At 58.3% G+C, this 20,557-nt stretch overlaps 1 protein-coding gene across 1 annotated transcript in view; it reads right to left on the bottom strand.

The window, feature by feature from the left end:
- Positions 1-20,557, bottom strand: part of DNAH17 (dynein axonemal heavy chain 17) — a 107,894-nt gene that overhangs the window by 1,916 nt on the left and 85,421 nt on the right. The window contains exons 65-78 of the mRNA XM_061175961.1: positions 20,296-20,500; positions 19,538-19,702; positions 18,765-18,905; positions 18,384-18,554; positions 16,695-16,817; positions 15,928-16,121; positions 12,687-12,835; positions 11,759-11,886; positions 9,776-10,003; positions 6,542-6,733; positions 2,691-2,870; positions 2,137-2,319; positions 844-1,026; positions 326-469 (exon numbers count right to left, since the gene is read on the bottom strand). Of these exons, the coding sequence (XP_061031944.1) occupies positions 326-469; positions 844-1,026; positions 2,137-2,319; positions 2,691-2,870; positions 6,542-6,733; positions 9,776-10,003; positions 11,759-11,886; positions 12,687-12,835; positions 15,928-16,121; positions 16,695-16,817; positions 18,384-18,554; positions 18,765-18,905; positions 19,538-19,702; positions 20,296-20,500 (2,386 nt within the window). The remainder of the gene's footprint in view (positions 1-325; positions 470-843; positions 1,027-2,136; positions 2,320-2,690; positions 2,871-6,541; positions 6,734-9,775; positions 10,004-11,758; positions 11,887-12,686; positions 12,836-15,927; positions 16,122-16,694; positions 16,818-18,383; positions 18,555-18,764; positions 18,906-19,537; positions 19,703-20,295; positions 20,501-20,557) is intronic.

The following is a 20,557-nucleotide window of genomic DNA, read 5'->3' as shown; positions in this document are numbered from 1 at the left end:
CAGGAGGTGGCTCCCCTGACGGGCGTCCCTGGAGCCTCCTGGGCTCTGCTGGGAGGGCCTCTGCGTCTGTGGCCACAGAAGCTGCTCTTGCTTCGCGCTCGCCCTTGGCTTCCTTCGGGGAGGAAGTTCCCGTGTTGTCGGGCCTGCGTGCCCGTGGTGTGGCCCAGGCCCTTCCGGCTGTGCTCCGACTGAGGCCAGGCCAGCAGGGGCTTCCAGGCCTCTGACGGGGCTGCACGTTTCCCCCCATCCCTAGCCTCACTCCTCAGGCCCTGGCGGCAGGTTTGCTGAGAGTCAGGGCAGCGGCTCCCCAGAAGCCTGTCCTTACCCTGATGCGGAGCAGGAGGTCGGCATACCAGGCCGCCAGGCCCATCCTCGAGGGGTAGGCCCGGGCCACCCACGTGTCGGGCACAGTGTCGTAGAACAGAGCCGTGGACAGGTCTTCCATGTCGGTCGTGATGGTCAGTTCTCCCTGAGGGACACGCAGACAGGGGTGCTGGGGCGCTCGGCACAGACGCAGACCCGGTCAGTCCTATGGCTTGTTTCACCTGCTCTCAGGTAGGCGAGCTCCACCCCACCCCCCCGTGTCGTGAGTTGACGTGGGTCTGTGCAGTGCCCCTGCAGATGCCCTGTGGTGGCCACACCAGGGTTTCCTGCCAGGGAACAGTCCAGATGGCATCCATGGCCACCTGGATGCATCTGCAGATGCCCTGAGGTGCCCACTCCTCCAGACCGGGGAACTCGAGATGCCGAGGCCCAGTGGCCTGGGGCTTGTTGGTCTTGTGGCCAAGGGAAGTCAGCCCGCGTCCCAAGTCACACCCCAGGTCCTGCCACCCCTGTTTTTACCTTCAGCCCCAGGTTCAGCTCCTTCAGTGAGCGGCGCATTTCGTTGGTCAGGACGTTCATTCTCTCACATTCTTGGAAGGCGACAACCACGTAGGGGGTCTTCTCGGTGGCCTTGGCCATGATCTCGGCCATGTTGAAGGTCTCTGGGATCTTCTCCAGGATCTCATCCAGTACGGCCTTCACCTGGAAGCCAGCCCCCAGCCAGCCCGTGTCACTGTACCCGCACCCCCAGCCCTCCCCCAGCGCCAGGGCCCGGGTGCTACCCCGACGTTCAACTCCGAGCCCAGGAGCAAGGCAGGCGGAGTTGCCAGAAAAACGGGATCACGGAGGTGCAGCCCCGCGTTTGATCAGGGGAAGGTAATCTTGGCCATCAGGCTTTAGTGTTCTGGCTTCGTTGTCAAGGCCATATGGCTCTGGCCACGGGAGGAGCATCAGGCTGCCCTAGCCTGGTTGCCTTCAGACATCCCTGAATGCACTGCTTCCCTCCCCCATCAGATCACCTGGTGGCCGTGGGGTTGTGACCTTGTCCTTGGTGTGGGCTGTCTGCAGGGACCGTGCTGGTCACACCCTCTCAAGGGGTGGCCCACATGGTGGTCACGAACACCACTGCCACCAGAGCGCCATCAGTAGATCTCTGGTTTCAATCATTAGACAAAGAAAAGGTCAAGGGGCCTCAGAGCACTGAGAGTCTTCCAATCAAGAATTCGGTCTACTTAACTGGGAAGCCCAATAGTTAGCTAATTTTTAGTAGAGCTTGTCCAGAATATTTTAAAAAGTGCCAAGGTGCCGATGCCTCTTGAGACGGCAGAGGTAACCCTGACGGCGGGGAATTTATTAAATGCTCTTACGTTGTCTGCGCTGTGCTATTGCGGCGAGTGTTCATGGGATCTGTCCCCCAGGCTCACCTAAGCACATCTGGAGGGACTGGCTTAAGCGTCTAGACTGCCCTGCCTGAGCCACACGCGCTGCCCTCCCAGGACTTCGGCTGCTGCCCTCGTGTTCGCGGGGCAGGGCTGCAGGGCAGGCACTCTCTGGAGCCCAGCCGGTGAAGCAGGAGCCGCAGGGAGGCAGGTTGCTCGGCGAGTACGCGGAGGTGCCCGCCTCTCTCTAGCTCAGCCCTTGGTTCTCCGTCTGGGCTGCAGCAGCCTGCTTGCAGGCTCCCCTACCCCCGAGGTCTGGAGCGGGGCCCGATGAGGTTGCTAACAAGTTCCCAGGGGCTGCTGCCGATCGTTGCACCCCCAGGTCCCAGGCCCTGCCCTTCCTCTGTTGGCGGATGGGTAGTCAGGCTCCTACCTTCTCCTCGCGAGATACCCCGGTGCCGGCTCCCGAGTCGGTGTCTTTGGGCTGCATTTCCAGGACAGTGCGGAACAGCTTCTCCGAGGTGACCGTCAGGAAGCCAATCTCTGCATTGGGGTGCAGGCCGTACAGGTAGGGGCTCTCGGGGGGCAGGTTCTCGTCGATGTATTCGTGGTAACCCTGCAAAAGGGGTGGGGGCTGGGTAAGCAGGGAGAGCTGTGCGAGCCGGAACCCGTGTCCTCCGTTTATTAAGCATCGCTTCCCAGAACGTTCTGTCCACATCTTGCCCTCTGTACCAAACCTCATTTCCCTGACCCCCTTTTGGGGCTGCTCCCCAGCCACACAGAGGAAGTTTCCACTACTCCATGGAGGCTGCCTTTCAAGCCCTCTTATTTGGGTTGCCTGTCCGCTTGCTTATTGGTGGTCCGTCTGCGACGGAGGCTCTGGCCAGGGAGCCGGCGGGGCGGCATTGACCTCTTTAGGGTCTGTGCTGTAAGTCACAGAGGCAGCTCGTGTTTTATGTGTTACCCGTCCCTGGAAGGAGCCCTCACCTTGTAGTCCAGGTTGGGGGGGATCTGAAAGCCCGGGGCCAGCAGGATCTCTCCCTCCAGCATCTCCGCCCGGATGTACTCCTCCAGGTACGTCCTGCAGAGCCGGCGGTCCCAGTCATCGGTGATGTGGCCGCCGTACATGATTTCCCCAAAGAGGTAGCGGAGATCGTCCCAGGGCACCTTCGGAAGGGCGGCGGCCGTCAGGGGACCCTGTGCCCCGCTCCTTTCTGGGTCTGCCAGCCCCTCCTGTCACCCCTGCCTCCACCAGGTCTGCAGGGTCACCTGCTACCCTCGGTCACCAGGCCCAAGCCTGGCCCTTCCTCCCCGCTGACTCGGCCACCAGCTCCTCCTCGACCCTCTTCCTGCCGGGCTCCTCGCACGAGGGGCTTGCCAGTTTCCCCTGCCTCCACCCACCCCCAGCCAGGAAGGCCCGGCCCTGTGCCCGCCCCTCTTCTCTGCGCTCTCCCTTGACGTGACCTCCCCTACCCCAGCACCGGCACTGCAGACCCCGCAGGCCCTCCCCCCAGCTCCCACACACTCCCTCTGCCCGTGCCCCCTTTGTTCCCCACGCTTGGAAATGGAAGTGTGGAGCCACCTGTGACCTTTCCCTTCACCGCCGTCTCCAGCAAGAGCGGTAACTCTTTGTGGATGGGGTGTTGGCTCTTGGGCACCGTAGATCTTTCTGGCCATGAATCACGTCCAGTTCGTCGTGCCTTCAGGATCTATCGAGTGGGTCTACCTTCTGATCCCCCAAAGGGCCCTGGTTCCGATTATACTCCAGTAGCCTTGCCCATGCGTGCCCCTGAGGTCTCGGTGGCACAGCCAGCTCCAGCAACTAGCCTCCCCGCCAGAACCTTGGCTCCCGGGCCCGAGGGAACCGGACCAAACCGGGCAGTGCACGCAAGTGCGCCCCCTGGCGGCCGGGTCTCCCCGTGCATCCCACCCTCGGCCACTCTCACTGCCCTCTGTTCTGCCTCTGCTTCCACGCTGTGCCCTCAGCCTGGGATGCCGCTCCTTTGGCCACCACATGGCCATGACTGTGCTCCTCCTCCAGAGCGGCTCGAGTGCAGCCCCTCCACAAAGCCAGGAACCCATTCCCCCGCCCCGGTCCCAGCACGTCGCTGCTCCTGCACAGCGCTGTCCAGCAGTGGAAGCCACATGGGCAGCCACGTACATAACTTCAGATTTTCCAGCAGCCACTTAAGTAGAAAGATTGTTCCAACAGGCACTCAGCATAAAAACTATGAATAAGGTATTTTACGTTCTTTCTTTTTAGACCAAGCTTTTGAAATCCAGTGTCTCGTTCCCCTCCACTGGGACTTGCTGCATGTCACGTGTAGTGGCAGCTGACGCGCTGGGCAGCACAGCACACACACAAGTTTCTCTGAGGATTGTGGCTCTTTAAGGGCAAGGTGGGCATTTATGTAACTCCCACAGTGCCCTGCCTGGATGGCCGCTGTTTACCAAATGCGGGCAAGTTGAAGTTAATTGAATAAGAACTTGCTGATTTATCAAGTGTCTGATGTGCTCTCGTGAACTTTGACTTAAAACATTAATATTGGGGCTTCCCAGGGGGGGCGCAGTGGTTAAGAATCCGCCTGCCAATGCAGGGGACACGGCTTCTAGCCCTGGTCCGGGAAGATCCCACATGCCGCAGAGCAACAAAGCCCGTGCGCCACAACTACTGAGCCCGCGTGCCACAACTACTGGAGCCCGCACACCACAACTACTGGAGCCCACGCGCCTAGAGCCCATGCTCCACAACAAGAGAAGCCACTGCAATAAGAAGCCTGCACACCGCCACGAAGAGTAGCCCTGCTCACTGCAACTAGAGAAAGCCCGCGCGCAGCAACGAAGACCCAATGCAGCCAAATAAATAAATAAATAAATAAACAAAATAAACCAAACCATTAATATCCTCTTGATCATCATCTTGTGACTGCAGTTTTTCTCTCTGTTTGGTTATCTTGGGTATGTGCCGAGCTGCCTTTTCTGCATTTTGCATATTTGCTTCGGGGACAGCTTCTGTTTCTCCTGCAAAGTGGGGCTGGGTACACCCCAGTTTGCCTCTCCGGCCCCCGTGAGCTGCCTCCTGGGATGCGGGGCAGTGGGACTAACCCCCGGGGGGGCGGGTGCCGTCCGTGTGCCCGCACCTGCCGGATGGAGTCCCCAGAGCGCTTGTCAGAGAGACGCGTTGCCAGGCCTCGCCCTCAGAGTCTGAGTCGACTTGCTCAGAGTCGGGAGGACGGACTGGCTCGTCGCAGGCCCAGGGCGACATCCTCACAGGAGGTTATTCATCGTTGCCTCCCCGCCGCGAGCTCAAAGGGCAGGTCAGGCTGCGCAGGCCTGGGGCCCCGGCCTGATCACACACTGCTGAGCGGGACACTCACGCCTCACCCCGCTGGTCACTGGAGCACACGGTGTGCGTTCTCGAGCAGTTTCTTACCCAACTAGGGTTCTGTGGGTGTGTAACGAGGGAAGCGGCTGCGTAAATGTCGTTAGAAACTTCTAGCAAGACTGCTCCTCCCACTCGAATCTCCCCGGAGAGAACTGCTCTGACGAAGCTGCTGTGATGAGGAAATTCTTTCTTCACATCTTCTTGCTCGTGTTGTAAGATGTGCCGCCAGCGTTCAGCTCAGACCCTGTCATAGGCGAAGTGACCCCCGGCACCTGCCCACGGAGACCACTGTCCCCCTCCCCGGAGGAGGGCTGACTTCCGGTGTTTGGCCAGGAACTAAGCAAACAACATTCCAGGCTCAGGCTGGGGTGGCGGCCGTCCTGGGAGGTCGTCTTCCTCCGGGGTCTGAGGGCAGCTGGCCCAGGTCTCCCCTCCCAGTGCGTCTGAGCTTGGTTACGATGGGCGGGACACCCTCCGCCCCTGGTCACTCAGTCCCCAAAGCTTGGAGGGGGTGTGTGAGCCTCAGGCCTCTAGCCAGGCCCCTGGGGCGCCCACCGTGCCCCAAAGCGGCGGGCGCCTTGGCCCTGGGGCGCTGGGACAGGGAGGGCGTGACGCAGGGGTGTGTCCGGGCGCCCTGGGCAGCTTCTCGGGAGCCTCCTGGGTAAGCGGAACGTCTACCTCTGTTGGTGTAGGAAGGCGCCAGCCGCAGGAGCACGGAGGAGCCCAGGGCTTATGGGGTTCCCTTCTGCCTCCCCCTGGGGGTCACGGAGACAGGTCCTGTGCCAGCGCCACGCTCCACGTAAGATCCCAAGAGGAGCCACGTCAGGCGGGGAGAACGGCCGGCTCTCAGTTCCCGAGGGGGCGGCCACATCTGGAGGCGGGGCTCGCAGCGGGATTCACCCCACCTGGGGCGCGAGTCTCCCCTCAGGGCCCGCAGACAGGCCCTCCGGCCATGGAGCCGCCTCGCTGCAGCCCTCGCAGTGGCTTGCGTAGCACCTGACACATTGGTTTTAATTTTCAACACAAATGAAAGGAAGCGTTCCATGTCTCCAGGGAGATTTTTTTTTTGGCCTTCCCTCTGAACCTGTGTTCTGTTGGCAAGGCCTGCAGCCCAGGCAGCCCTTTTGTGTCTTCTCTCGGCTCATGCTGTCCGGGGGGCTGGCCTTTCTGGGGGAATCCCTGTTCGGGTGCAGGACTGGCAGGTCCCCAAAGATATTGACTCCCGTGGAGTTAGTTAGAAAAATTGCCAGACGGCTGAGAACTGCTGGAGGTGGTGGCCAGGGCCTGGGTGGTAACCATTATATCAGATTGCTGGGGTCACAGAGGAGTCGCACGTTTTCATACTTTCTTTGGCTTAGGAAACCTATTCAGTGTCTCTTAAATGTAAGACAGAATAATTGAAAGGAAGGCAGGGCGGGAGGACCACCCAGCTGGGCTCCAGGTGGGCCCTTACCTTGGGGTTGGCCTCCAGGTAGTTGTAGAGCACGTTGATGGAGATGGTGAGGTCCCCGTTGTTGAAGGGGTACGACCTGTTCCAGCCCTGGGCCCCAAACTTGCGCCTCTCGGCCACCACGGCGTGGAAGTAGCACAGGGCGAAGAGGACGCACTTGAACTCCATCTCCTTGGTGCACATCTCCAGTGTGTCCTGCAGGAGGGCAGGCACCCCGGGTCAGGCAGGGTCCGCACAGACGGCCCGGGCAGGACCAGGGCTGTCTTTGCCAGCTGCTTCGCTGGGGCTGCAGGTGGGGATGAGGGGTGGGACCTAAGGCCATCGACTGCTCTGAGCTGGTTTCCCGAGTCTCTCTCGACCTGTAGAGTCGGGTAGAGGACACGCTGTCTTGTCGTTGCTTCCTCCAGAAATGCAGCTGTATCACTTTAAGTATTGGTTACAAGTCAAATTATTGATACATCTTCCTAATAAAATGTTCCCCAATATAATTCCCCCGCAATCATCAACGTTCCCCATCATCTACACGCAAGCAGTACCCCAAACTCGCCAAAAACGATCTGTAAAGGAGGAGGGGATGCTGAGCAAACCCTTTCTGAAAGCAGGTGGCCCCAGGGAAAGGCCAACCCAGCCCAAATTCTGAAGCCCAGTTCTCTCTGGGTTTGTGCGACTTTAACGGATTAGTCTTTGCTAAGTGGGTGCCTCTGAACACAGAGGCTTCTGGAAGTTAAGCTGGGCTCCTCTTCACCCGCGCAGCCCTATGAGTGCCTCCCAGTGGCCGGGTGCTCTGTGGGGGCAGCAGGCACGGCGGCCAGAAAGCTGGACCAGGGGACAGACACCTATCAAATGGTCATCGTGGGGAAAAGTGCCGGGAAAAAATGCACCAGGTGTAACAAGGGAGGGGCCCTGTCCTGATTCCATGGAAGCCCTGACATAGATGCCCGGCTGGGGTCCCCTCCAGCAAACATGGAAAGGGAGGGGCGCAGATGGGGGCTCCATCACCCCAACATCCCCCCCAGGTCCTTCCTCAATGCCTGTCATAGAGACGGCGCCATCACCTGTCAGCTGTGGGCCCAGGAGACAGGCCTGGCTGGACCCTTCCAGACATCGGCCGTGAAAGGCTGCAGACTGAGACAGCCAACCAGAGGGAGGAAGCCGCCGGGCCCGAGGACGAGGGAAGGCCTGGCGGGTTCCGTCTGCCTCCAGAGACTTCCCTCTGGTTGGAGCGCTCATCACTGGCCTCCCGGGCCTCTGGGCTCTGTGGTCACAGAGGTGCCCGAGGATGGTCTGGGCGCGTCCCAGCCACTACTGCCTCTTCCTGTGAAACTCTGTGAAGGCAGTGGGCCCCCGATCTTGGGAGGGTCCCCTCAGGAAGCAACAGGGCCCAGCTTTCCTCATGGCTTCCCTTCCGATCTTTGCAGACGCCTTAGGTGATGCACAGAGTTAGGGAGCCCTCGAGCACCTCAGCAAGCCCCGGCCACGTCCCCGCTCGCCTGTCCTCAGCCGGGCGGCCCCTCCTCGCTCCTGCCCGACAGCGACTGCGCTTCCCGCTGACTCCAAGCAGCCAGAGCATCTCCCCAAAGCCCAGCAGCCCCTCTGCGTCCTCCCGGCCCCCATGTCCCCTGCCAGAGGCCCCAGCGGGCTCCACGCACCGTGGGGAGCTGCTCCCCGGGCCCAGAGGCTGTTGCATTTTCTGTTGCTTGCCCCTCGGGCGTCAGCTGTCTCTACCTCGACACCCACCTCCCGGCCAAGCCTGGCTCGGGAGCCACTCTGCGGCCTGGAGCAGGCCCCAGACTCCTGCAAGTGGGGGACCAGCTTCCTGCCGACCTCGCCACCCTCCCCCACTCCATCACTGACTGATATTTTAGCAAAATATGATAGAAATGAAAAACAGATCACGTGCTCGGATTGACAGCGATGTCGAAATGCTACAGAATTCCCCGCATGCCTCCTCTCCACCTCCGTACTGACTCAGCACAGACAGCAGCAAACAGCTCTGGGACCCCGCACTGGCCTGCGGCCCCCAGTGTGAGCTGCGTCGCCCTGGGGCTCCGTGCATGTCCCCACACGTGCATCACACCCTGTTCTCACTCCTGTGAACGCGTCCACGCCCCGCACCAGACTCAGGCCAGTCACCCGCATAACGGATCCTGTTCATTGTTTGTTCCCTGAGCCTACCACATCCTGGGCACACGGACGTACTGTTTGGAGGAAGGACCCGGTCTGCACATCTGTTTTCCTGCTTTCCATTCTCTGTGACTTTACACTCTGACCTTGGTGGGTCCTTTAAGCCCATAGGGAGTGGTTAGTGGATGACTCAGATATTGTCACATAAATTAAAGAAATCAGATGTAGACGTTACGCAACATTGGCACAATGTGCTCCATACGTAGATCTTTGCTGGGTGTTATCAGAGAATACGGGGTTTCTTCTTCAAAACGGTTTTAGACTCACTTGGGAGACCAAATGCGTGCACCCAGAAAGTTCTAGTATAGAACAGATGAAGATCAGGTACCAAAAGAATGGACACAGATGCTAGGGATTTGCGGAGGGGAGCAGGGGTGCCAGGGAAGGCTACACACCTGGCAGGTTGGGGGCTGGGAGGTTTGGATGGGGGAGGAGTCACGTGAACAAAGGTCCAGGCACACACAGCGTGGACAGGCAGGCTGAGGCCCCCCTACCCACCCTGGAGGGCCAGGGCACCCGGCGCCCCTCCACAAGGCAGTGGGGCCTACTTGTCGAGGGAGGAAGACTGGGCCTGGGACCAGAGCACGGAGCCCTGTGCGGCGGGCACTACCGCCCTCCCGTCTGTCACCACCGCCCTCCAGCCGGGCGCTGCGGCCCCATCCCCTCCGCACCTGGCCTTCCTACAGCATCGCGTCTCACGGGGAGTGAGAGCAGGGGTCTGGGCGGCACTGTGGCCCCAGCGAGGCTGAATGGCCCTCAGGGAACCACCTCGGGAGCTTGGCCCCTTCCTAAGGTGCTCGGACAAACCAAGGACCCGGCCCGCACTTACCGGGGCGGACGTGCAGGTCATGAAACTGATGGGCGATACGCATTTCTGCTCTGTGAAGCTGTGCGCCAGGCACTTTAGATCAGTTGCATTTTGCACAGTCCTTCGGGGATCTGTTCATTTTGTGGCTCAAGGAGTGTGTGCGCGTTGGGGGTGGCGTGGGTGGGAGAGAACCGGCAGGGGCTGACGCTGGGCCAGGCACGGGGCACGGGGGGAGGCCACGCTACCTGGGTGAAGAGGTCCAGGGCCTTGTGCAGGTTGGCGTACATGCCCGTGGGCGGCTCGTTGGTGATTTTGATGGCGTTCTCCAGGATGCCCTGGGGGATGATGTGGGACTCGGGGCCGGGGGCCGGCTCGGCGCTGAGGAACACGCGGTAGTCATCGTGGCTGCCGACGCTGTAGCGCTCCAGCTTCTTGTCCAGGGCGCTCAGCCAGCGGGCCACCAGGTGGATGTTCTGCGGCCAAGACCAGGGCTTAGTGCCCGCTCACTCCTCCCCACCCCGGGCCCACAGGGCAGGCCCCTCCCCAGTGGTACCCGCACTCCCCACCCCGCTGTCCGCCCTTCCCGGGGCGCTGGCCACGCTGGAGAATTTCACTGAGCAACTGAGCCCCCAGAGTTGAAGCTTGTTCTCAGTTCGTTCGGGACCTCCAGCCTTGTGGCGAGTCCTTCCCGCCCTCCACCGGCATAAGGGCAGAGATTATATGGTCCCCACCCCTCCTCTGAGAGGCTTGGGTAAAAAGAAATGACTTGGAGGGACTTCCCTGGTGGTGCAGTGGTTAAGAATCCGCCTGCCAATGCAGGGGACACGGGTTCAAGCCCTGGTCCGGGAAGATCCCACATGCTGCGGAGCAACTAAGCCCGTGCGCCACAACTACTGAGCCCACGTGCCACAACTGCTGAAGCCCGTGCGCCCTAGAGCCCCTGCTCCACAACAAGAGAAGCCACCGCAATGAGAAGCCCGCGCACCGCAACGAAGAGTAGCCCCCACTCGCCGCAACTAGAGAAAGCCCGCGCAGCAACAAAGACCCAACGCAGCCAAAAATAATAAATAAATAAATTTATAAAAAAAAAAAAAAGAAATGACTTGGAGAAAAGAGAACCCTCGTGCACTGTTGGTGGGATTGTAGATTGGCGCAGCCACCATGGAAAACAGTTTGGAGGCACCTCACAAAATGAAAAATAGAACTACCGTGTCATCCAGTAATTCCAATTCTGGGTATTTATCCAAAGAAAATGAAAACACTGATTCCAAAAGACACGTGCACCCCTATGTTCATAGCAGCATTATTCACAATTGCCAAGATGTGGAAGCAACTTAAGTGCCCATCAACAGGTGAGTGGGTAAAGAAGACACGGTGTATATACACAATGGAATACTAGCCATAAAAAAGAATGAAATTTTGCCACCTGCGACAACATGGCCAGACCTAGAGAATATGATGCTAAGTGAAATAAGTCAGACAGAGAAAGACAAATACTGTATGATTTCACTTGTACGTGGAATCTAAAAAGCAAAACAGATGAACAAACATAGCAAAACAGAAAGAGAGTCACAGATACAGAGCACAAACAGGTGGCTGCCAGAGGGGTGGGGGGAGGAGAGAAATAGGTGAGGGCAATTAAGAAGTACAAACTTCCAGTTACAAAATAGAAGAGTCACAGGTATGAAATGTACAGTGTGGGGAATATGAGGTAATGTCTTTGGTGACAGATGGTAACTGGACTTGTCAGGGCGATCATTTTGTAAAAGAAAATGAACAGAAAGAAATGACTCGAAGCTGAGGTCCCTGCATGGGACCAGGCTAGGCCCTGTGGACTGAGGTCAGCCACGCCGTGGGGTCTGTGGAAGCCGAGGCGGGCCTGCAGGGGGGGCCAGCCGGGACCTGGCGGTGGTCGGGGGGGTGCTTGGAGAGGCTGCAGGACCGAGGAGGAGCAGTTGAGCCAACAAGGGGGAGGAGGGGATGCCTTTCTCACTGCTGAAGAATCCACACTTTCAGTGGTGATGCCTCACACCACCTGCCAACCCAGGCAGAGCTGTGCTTGGTGTGGGCGCCTCCTGCCCCCTCCTTCAGGGGCTGTAGGATTCCCAGCCACGCTTGTGAATGCGAATCCTATAACCTGCTTTCTTTCAGGCCTTCAGGCCAAGCCCCACGGGCGCTGAGGCTGGGAGCCCTCGCCCAAGAGGCACGGGTGCCGCCTACCCCCATACCTGCAGAATGACCCAGTGTCCTTTCTCCACAGCCATGTCCAGGGCATTCTCCGCCACCACCTCTTGTCCCTGCCCCAGGGACACGTTATGGAGTTTCCCGTTGTCTATGGTAAATCCCAATTTTTTCCCTAAAGGAAAGGAAAACAGGAAAAGCATGGGGATGGCTGAATGACAAAAATGGAGCTTCTGTGATCCACAGCTGGGAATTCCACACCCTCCTCCTTTTAAGATTGTGGTAAAATACACATAACATCAAATGTACCACTTTAAAAGCCATCTTAAAGTGTACGATTTAGGGACATTTAACAATTAAGTGTCGTGCGACTGTTTATCTGGTTCCAGGACATTTTTATTGCCCCAGAAGGAAGCCCTGTACCCATTAAACAGTCATTCTGCATCCTGTTCCCGCCCCAGCCCCTGGCAACCACTAATCTGCCTTCTGCCTCTACGGATTCCCCAGTTCTGGACGTTTCAGATACAAGGCATCGTATAACGTGGAGCCTTTTGTGTCTAGCTTCCTGCCTTCGGCACAGTGTTTTCTCGTTCCGTCCACGGTGTAGCCTGTGTCAGTGCTTCGTTCCCTTTTATGAATTTACCACTTTGCCATCAGCCATTCATCAGCTGGTGGACGTGTGGGTTGGATCTACCTTTTGGCCGTTGTGAGGGGACCTGTTTGTTTGGACACCTGTTCTCGGCTCCGTTGGGAACGTCCCCAGGAGTGGAATTGCCGGGCATGTGGTGACTCGATGTGTGACTTAGGGAGGGACCACCTGCTCACGTTCCCACCAGCAGTGCACAGGCCCCCGTCTCTCCACATCCTCCCGACACCTGTCATTTCCGTGTGTCTGATACCTGCCCTGCTAGTGGGTGTGAAGGGCCGTCTCTCTGCGGTTTGGACTCGCTTCTCCCCAGACCCGGCCGCACTTACCCAGGGCCTCCACGTCCTTCAGGGGGTCAGCGCCCGGGGAGAGGATGAAGAAGATGGGGGTGGAGGGGCTGCTCTCCTCGTAGGACTTGGAGAACTCAACGCTCCGGCCCTCCACGAACTTGCTGCCCATCTTCTCCTCCACAAAGTTCCTGAGGGGGACACGCCTGGTCAGACCCAAGGGGAGGGACCGTTTTTCTGGGGGACTTTCTTAGGCAGAGAAGGGCCTCTAGCTGGAAAGGCGGTCTCTACAGGGGCCTCCTGCAGGCAGGGAGGGTGTGGAGGGGAGCGTGTGCGGTATTTGGCGGTGTTCGTGCTGGGCACCCTTTGCTCCCGGCCACCTGTGCACGGACAGGTGAGAGGCTCTCAGCCAGCTGATGCCACCCCCACTTTCAAAGGCGTGCAAGGTCAACCGGGAGGGAATCCGGGCAGCAAGCGTTCCAGGTGACCACACCTCAGCGCTCCCAAGGAAGGGATCAGTTTCTAGTGACTTCCTGTTTCCCACACACTTCCTATCTGCTCTCCAGATCAGGGCAGCAACAAGGGGCAGCACCTAGATCGGCCTCTGCATCCTGAGGATCTCCCCCGACGGGGGCTCTGAGGAGGAAGGACGCGTGCATTAGAGTCGCTTTGGTGAGCTCCAAGGACCACAAAACATGGATCATCAGGAAAGTCACAGGAAAAACCCAAACTTCTCTTTACATAAGCACCCCTCTGTTCCAAGCCCCAAACTCTATCTTGACCCTGATAAGGCTGGGGTCAGTCGAGGCCCCTCTTAGGGTGACCTTGGGATCTCAGCTCTCTGCCCCTCTCCCTTGACCACAGGTGGCCGAGCTCACTGTATCTGAATGAACCACAGGAGCTAAACTTATGTCCAGTGCGGTCTTTGAAAGAAGGACGATGGCAGCCTACCTGGAGAGAACGCACTTATGCCCAAGGAGTCGGCAATCTGAGCGCTCTGAGCATCGTGGAGACCCGTGGGTGGACCTGTTCACATAGAAGCTTCCCTCTGAGTCAACGGGGAGTCTGCGGGCGGGTGCCAGGAGGGCCTTCCCACTCCCGTGGGAATGATACCTGTCATTCGCTTCCCGGTCTGGCTTTTGCTGGCTTCTGTACAGACTCCTGAGCCAGTGCTGACCACAGGCCGGTGGGGGGGCTCCTGCTCAAGGCCCCTGGTTGTGCTTGAGTCTGGCCTTTGGAATTGACCCGGAATGTCAGTGCTAGTATCCTTGCCCGGGAAGGAATTCTAGAAGGTACAGGTCCTGCCTAGGGCAGGAATGTCACGAGCTCCCTGCTGCTCCTGACGTGGCCGGGCCACATGGTCATTCTCTGCGGCTGAAGTGATGATGCAGCATAGTGGGCGCCTGGTTCCGGTCGGGCTCCGCTGTTCCTGGCGCTGTGTCCTGGGCACAGGGGTTCTGGAGCCGCCCCCAGCGGCTTGCACGGTGGCAGGTGCTACAGACCCGGGCTGCTGTTCTGGGGAGCCCGTTGCCAGCACCCCGCCCCGCCATGGGCGAGTTACACTCCCTGGGCCTGTGGACCCGGAGGAGGGGAGGTGCCCGGCTCGAGGGGTTGGCGGAGGGCGGAGTGAACCCGGGGTGGGGGGGGGGAAGGCTCTGAGTGCGTCTGGCACCCACGCTCTTGACGACTGTGTTATTACTATTCGCCGTGGACTTGGAGTTGAATTTCCTTGCTCCTGAGCTCCACTGCCCTGGATTCAAGAGGTGAACCTGCTTTCCTCGCGACCGTCGCAGAGCATGACTTGGGTTCGCCTGGCGTTGGCGGTCGCCCATGCGGTCCCGATGCGTTTTCTGCCGTGGTGACTTGGGTGACTCTCAAGAGTGCTCTGGGGGCCGTGGGTCTGGACACCCACACGTGCTCAGCTCGCCCGGTGGGCGGTGTCCCCCTGGATGCTCAGTGCCCTTCGCCTTGGCCTTCCCCACACTGTGTCCGACCTTCCCGGGACGCCTTCCTGCTTTCTCCCTGGACCAGCTCCACTCTCCCTCGTGACGTGATTTCTTGCTTCACTCCACCCGCTCCCCTCCTGCACCCAGAACCCCTTGTGGTCCCTTTCCTCTTCAGTCCCGGGAAAACAAAGCAAAACAGAAACACACGTCTGTGAACAACCAGGGGTGTGAGTCAGGCCTCTGCTTTGTCAGAGGGGAATTCTATTAGGGACGTGGGCGTCTTTTGGGAAATCTGGTGGCTTTCAGGCCACTAGGACAAACGGAAAACCAGGACGCCCCTCTGAGAATGGGGCCTGTTTCATTCCCTCCCTCCCCCATGACGCCATGGCCTGCCCGGGCCGGACGTGCAGATGTTACAGCTGTTGATATTCCTGAAGTCTTTCTGTGCTTTGGGGAGTGAAAGGAACGGGAGCTGAAACCCGATGGTAAGTTTCCAGTCCTGGAGGCGTTTCAGGTCCGGAGAGATTGTTCACGAAAGCAGAATGGTTCTCTTTGCAAACGAGCCGTAAAAATAAAAGATTTACTTTAAATCCAGCCACTGAGGCCATGAAAGTCCTCGGATGCTGATGGCTCTGTCACTGTTTTCTCCCCACAGCATCCTTAAAGGACCCCGCGTGGTCGTGGCCTCGGAGGTCATTCGCGCCCAGGCTTTTTTTTTTTTTTTAATAAATTTATTTATTTATTTATTTTTGGCTGCATTGGGTCTTCGTTGCTGCACACGGGCTTTCTCTAGTTGTGGTGAGCGGGGGCTACTCTACGTTGTGGTGCGCGGGCTTCTCATTGCGGTGGCTTCTCTTGTTGCGGTGCACGGGCTCTAGGTGCGCAGGCTTCAGTAGTTGCGGCATGCGGCTCAGTAGTTGTGGCTCGCAGGCTCAGTAGTTGTGGCTTGCAGGCTCTAGAGCGCAGGCTCAGGAGTTGTGGCGCACGGGCTTAGTTGCTCTGCGGCATGTGGGACCTTCCCGGACCAGGGCTGGAACCCGTGTCCCCTGCACTGGCAGCGCACCCAGGCTTTTTTAAAATCTTGGTGGCCAACCCGGGGAGTTTTATCTTCCCGTCGCTTATCTCGGGGCACCTCTCCTCACCCAGGGTCAGGGGAGGCGGGGGTTCCTGTTGGCCACCTTCGGAGACCCCAGAGCTACGAGAACTCAGAACGGGAATTGGTGGGTGGGATGGGATCCCGTCCACTATGTGGCCGAGGCTCCCACTCCGCAGCCCTGAGGCCCAGGCCCAGGCCCAGGCTGGGGCGGGGGGGTGGGGGTGGGGATGGGGGCACTCACCTGACGGCGTAGGTCATGCGGTCGGGCCGCATGCACCTCACCATGCACAGCTTCTGCAGCGCCGTTCTGTTCTTCCACTCCTTGGGGAAGATCTCCTTTTCGGGGGCTTCCGACTCCACGAGCTTCTTCCACCGCTTGGCGGATCCCTCGATGTCGCTATCCAGGTTCTTGAACTCATCCATCTCCGAGAGGGCCTGGGGGCAGACGGCCTTTCAGCTCTCCCCCGTCCCGGTGGGCGCCTTCCCCGCGGGCTCCGGGAAAAGCATGACCCTGGGGCCTGTCGCTCAAACCATGAGCGGCTGGGGATGAATGGCTGGGACGAGGGAGGAATCTGATGGGGGATGCGACTCCTGGCTGCTTCTCGGGGGCTCTGGAACAGGGGCCCTGCTCATCCCAGGGGGCCGCCTTCCTCTGGTCTGTCTGAACTGACACAGTGAGGGCCCCAGGATTCTGAGGAGTAGCCTTGACACTTTGCATTTTCCTGGAAGTGAGGGGAAGCGGCGGAGGGGCGACCCCTGGACACACCCTGGGGCCCGTCGCGGCTCAGCTTGCCGCCTGCAGGGACGTGATGGTGAAGCTGCTGCGTTGCAGTAGGACAGCACAGTCCCCGTGAGCTGGCAGGCAGCCCAGCAGTGCCTGGTCCCACCTCTGAGGCCTCCTCGTTCTACCGAACGTTACGGCCGGGAGCACCTCGTACACACGTCCAGGGTGAGCAGGAAAGGCCGCGAGGTGGGGAGAGAGCACAGTGTTCAAGTCTGAAGGCCAACCTTGATGCCGCCCCATCCCTGATGCTGCAGGAAGTCCACGGGTGACACGACCCCGGCCTTGAACGGGAACCGCAGAAGGAAATCCAGCTCCACCGGGTTCAGCTCTTTCTTCATGGACAAGACCTGAGGGGCCGTGGGGCTCGCTTAGATGTTGTCCTACAACAGGGGCTCACACCCCTTGCCTGCAGGGGAAGCACTGTCCTGCCCCTTTGGGGTCAGCCCAAAGCTTGGTCAGCACCTTGTTTTTAAATTGCGGTACAATACACACAGCATAAAAATGTACCATTTTAACCCTATTACAGTCTAAAATCCAGTGGCGTTTAGTGCACTCACACTGTTGTACAACCATCACCACTGTCCAGGTGCAGAACTTTTTCATCACCCCAGAGGCAAAGCCCCTACCCTTCAGCAGTTCACACCCTCAGGCAACCATCAGTCTACTCTCTGTCTCTACAGATTTGCCTGTTCTGGACATTTCCAGTAAATGGAATCATACGACACGAGGCCTTTTGCATCTGAGCGTGTTTTCAAGGTTCATCCGTGTTGTAGCATGTGTCAGTGCTTCATTCTTTTTATGGACAAATAATGGGCCAGTGTATGGAGAGACCACATCTTGTTTACCCAATAGTCTGTCGTTGGACATGTGGGTTGTTTCTGCCTTTTGGCTGTTGTGAATAATGCTGCCATGAATGTTTATATGCATGTATTTGTTTGAATACATGTTTTCAATTCTTTTGGGTATATACGTTTTCTGGTCACATTCGAAGTCACCTTGCCACTTGTGCGCACAACCTCTCTGGGCTTCTAGCAGGCCCTGTCTTGGTCACTGAAGTGGCTCGTTGGGCAACTGGCCCAGCCCCTCCATCTCAGATGGACGGCAGGGGAGCCGGGGCCGCGGTCACTGTAACCTCCCCAGTCAGGAGCTCACACGGCTGCTTTCCCAGACTCCACAGAGAGTTTCCCCTGAGTCAGGGTCTGTTTTTTTTTTTTATCTTAGTAAAATAAAAAGTTCTTTGGGCCTGAAAAGAATACATTCTACTCTGGAAAATTAGGGGGAGCATCAAGGAAACTTACCTTGATGCCCTCTTAGCAGGGAGAGAAACAGTGAATCAGTTACTCAGAGATTCACATGGAAAAGAAACCTCCTTAACCTGGACCCCTAATTCCAAGTTGGAGTTTGGATGGAAAGCTGGGTTGACATTGACGCCCAAGCTAGCTATGAAATCCGTGTTCCCAACAACACTTATAACACAGTGCAAACAAAGTGGCGGAGAGGCTGTTTAATCAATTTAGTGGAACCAAAATCTTTAAATATTTCAGCAGGTCTGTAAAAACAGGGGGGATGTTTACTCGTTAGTACCTTTCTTTCCCATCCACAGCGGGCTAACCGCTGAGGCGGGACTGTCGGCTCGGCATGACTTCAAGCGACTAGAATGACGTCTCTCTTTAACTGGCCTCCCCTTCAGTGGCTCCCACTGGGACACCTTCCCTGGTACCAACTCAAGAGCCCAGGTGTGTTCCGCATATTGTTAAAAATGCAGGTTTGGATCCACTGGGTCTGAGCTGGAGCCTGAGAATCTGCATTTCCAACACCACCCCCCCCACCCCCACTCTCCCCCAGCTCCCCCCACGGGGCTCCGGTGCTGCCGGTCCAAGGACCACACATGGGGCATCGAGGCCAGATGTTACCTGAAATGCCACCTGTGCGAGGAAGATGAGTTTGTCTCGCTCGAAGAGCCCGCGGGCCGTGTACACGTACACGGAGTAGGTGATCTCGTCCGTCAGGTTGATCACGCGCTGTTTGACCTCGTCGGCGGGGGCGGTCTTCTGGATGGCCTTCTCGAACACCACGTTGAAGGCCTGGTCGGGGGTGGGGGGTGGGGGGCGGGGGCGGTCACCGAATGCAGGCGGCTTTTGCGGGTGGGCTGCGAGGCTGCTCCACGCTGCCCACGCGGGCTCTGGGGCACTGCTCGGACCCGGGTGCTGGTGCTGGTCAGACCTGGTGCCCTGGCTCCCGCCCCCCAAGCCCACCTGCAGCCTGGGCCCCAGTGGCCCCAGACGCAGCCGCACCTTGAGTGAGAACTGGTAGATGGGGTTGATCTTGTTGAGGTCGTTCAGGATGAAGTACAGCAGGGACGCCCTCTCCGCAGCTGGCCGATAGTTCTCTCTCGCCTCGTTGATTTTAACTTCTGTGATTTTTGCCTCTTGCACCTCAAAGCAAACAATCAAAACATGGGCAGAAGACCTATGTAGACATTTCTCCAAAGAAGAAAGACAGATGGCCAACAGGCACATGAAAAGCTGCTCAACATCACTAATAATTAGAGAAATGCAAATCAAAACCACAGTGAGATATCACCTCATACCAGTCAGAATGGCCTTCATTAAAAAGTCTACAAATAACAAATGCTGGAGAGGGCATGGAGAAAAGGGAACCCTCCTACACTGTTGGTGGGAATGTAAGTTGGTGGTTGCAGCCACTATGGAGAACAGTATGGAGGTTCCTCAGAAAACTAAAAATAGAACTACCGTCTAATTCAGCAATCCCACTCCTGGGCATATATCCAGGCAAAACTATAATTCAGAAAGATACATGCACCCCTATGTTCGTGGCAGCACTATTCACAATAGCCAAGGCATGGAAATAACTTAAATGTCCATCTACAGAGGAATGGATGAAGATGTGCCTGGCGGGCATCCATGCCCCTTGACCCTGCCCCGGGCCCCCAGGGGCCCCCATGTGGCTATGGCTTCTCTTCTCAGTGACCATCCGCCCAGCTCCCATGCCCCCTGTGTGCTCCGGCTGGGGGTGCAAGGGGGTAGCCCCCAAGATGGTCTTTTACCTTTTCCTCAATCTCGCTGGCCGTGTGTTTGGTGGTCTCCAGATTCTCAACTAAGGCTGTGTCCCCCAGAAAGTTCCCCGATGCGGCCGACAGACGGGCCAGCAGAGAATCTTCCAGCTCTTTCAGAACAATCTTAAATTCATTCTGAGACTTGGTGAGGTTCGCCTGCAGGAGGGGCAGAGACCCGGGAAGGGGAATCAGTCACTGGCACGGCCTGGTCCCCCAGCTGGGGGGCTCGGGGGGTCTCAGGGCCAAGGCCCCAGGACTCGGAACGGGAGGAACACGGCAAGCCTGGAAGAAAGGGGCCGGAGTGGAGGCCCCCAAGCAGTGCGGGGTAGGGGGGCCCTGCACCTGGGCCTTGCAGCTGCTTGTCATGGGCAGCTGTGCAGCAAGGACGTGGGGACCATGGGACATGAGTGGGGCCCGGGACCCCTGTGAGCCCACGTATATGGCTCAGCCAACCAAGGAAGGGCCTGGTACACAGGGGCCGGCAGCAAAGACATTCTCGTGGGGCAGGAGTTCGGTGCTTTAGGGCAGCCTGGGCACTGCTGTGACTCCTGTTCTTTCAGTGAAGCCATCACTTGATTTAGAATTAGATTCGGGAGGCAGCTGGGGAGGAGAAGTGACTCATTCTGTCGTACCAAACACACTCAGTGTGACTAGCAGGGCACCTTCAAAGCCGCCAGACGCCTCGGTCACGGTGACCAGCCCCCTGCTGTCTCTGAGCTGCCTGCCCTGCTCCTCCTGTCTCGACATACCTTCAGCTGCTCCAGATCCGGGCGCTCTTTGGCCACCACGGCGGCCAAGAGCTGGTCCTCGAGCCCGTCCCTGGTGACCAGGAAGTTGATCAGGGTGCACTGGGCCTGCATCTCGGGCTTGTAGTGGGGGTTGAAGTACTTGGTGTGCAGGATCAAGCGGAAGTTGGGGTGGAACTCCACCTCTTTGTCGCCGATCTTAATGAACCTGGCGGTCGGCGGAGGGAGGGGTTAGGAGGGCCCCCGGCGACCAAGGGATGGCAGC

The sequence above is a fragment of the Eubalaena glacialis genome, chromosome 19, assembly GCF_028564815.1.
Source record: "Eubalaena glacialis isolate mEubGla1 chromosome 19, mEubGla1.1.hap2.+ XY, whole genome shotgun sequence".
Taxonomy (NCBI): Eukaryota; Metazoa; Chordata; class Mammalia; order Artiodactyla; family Balaenidae; genus Eubalaena; species Eubalaena glacialis.
Note: the sequence above shows the minus strand (reverse complement) of the source record. Positions and strands in the feature narration are given on the sequence as shown.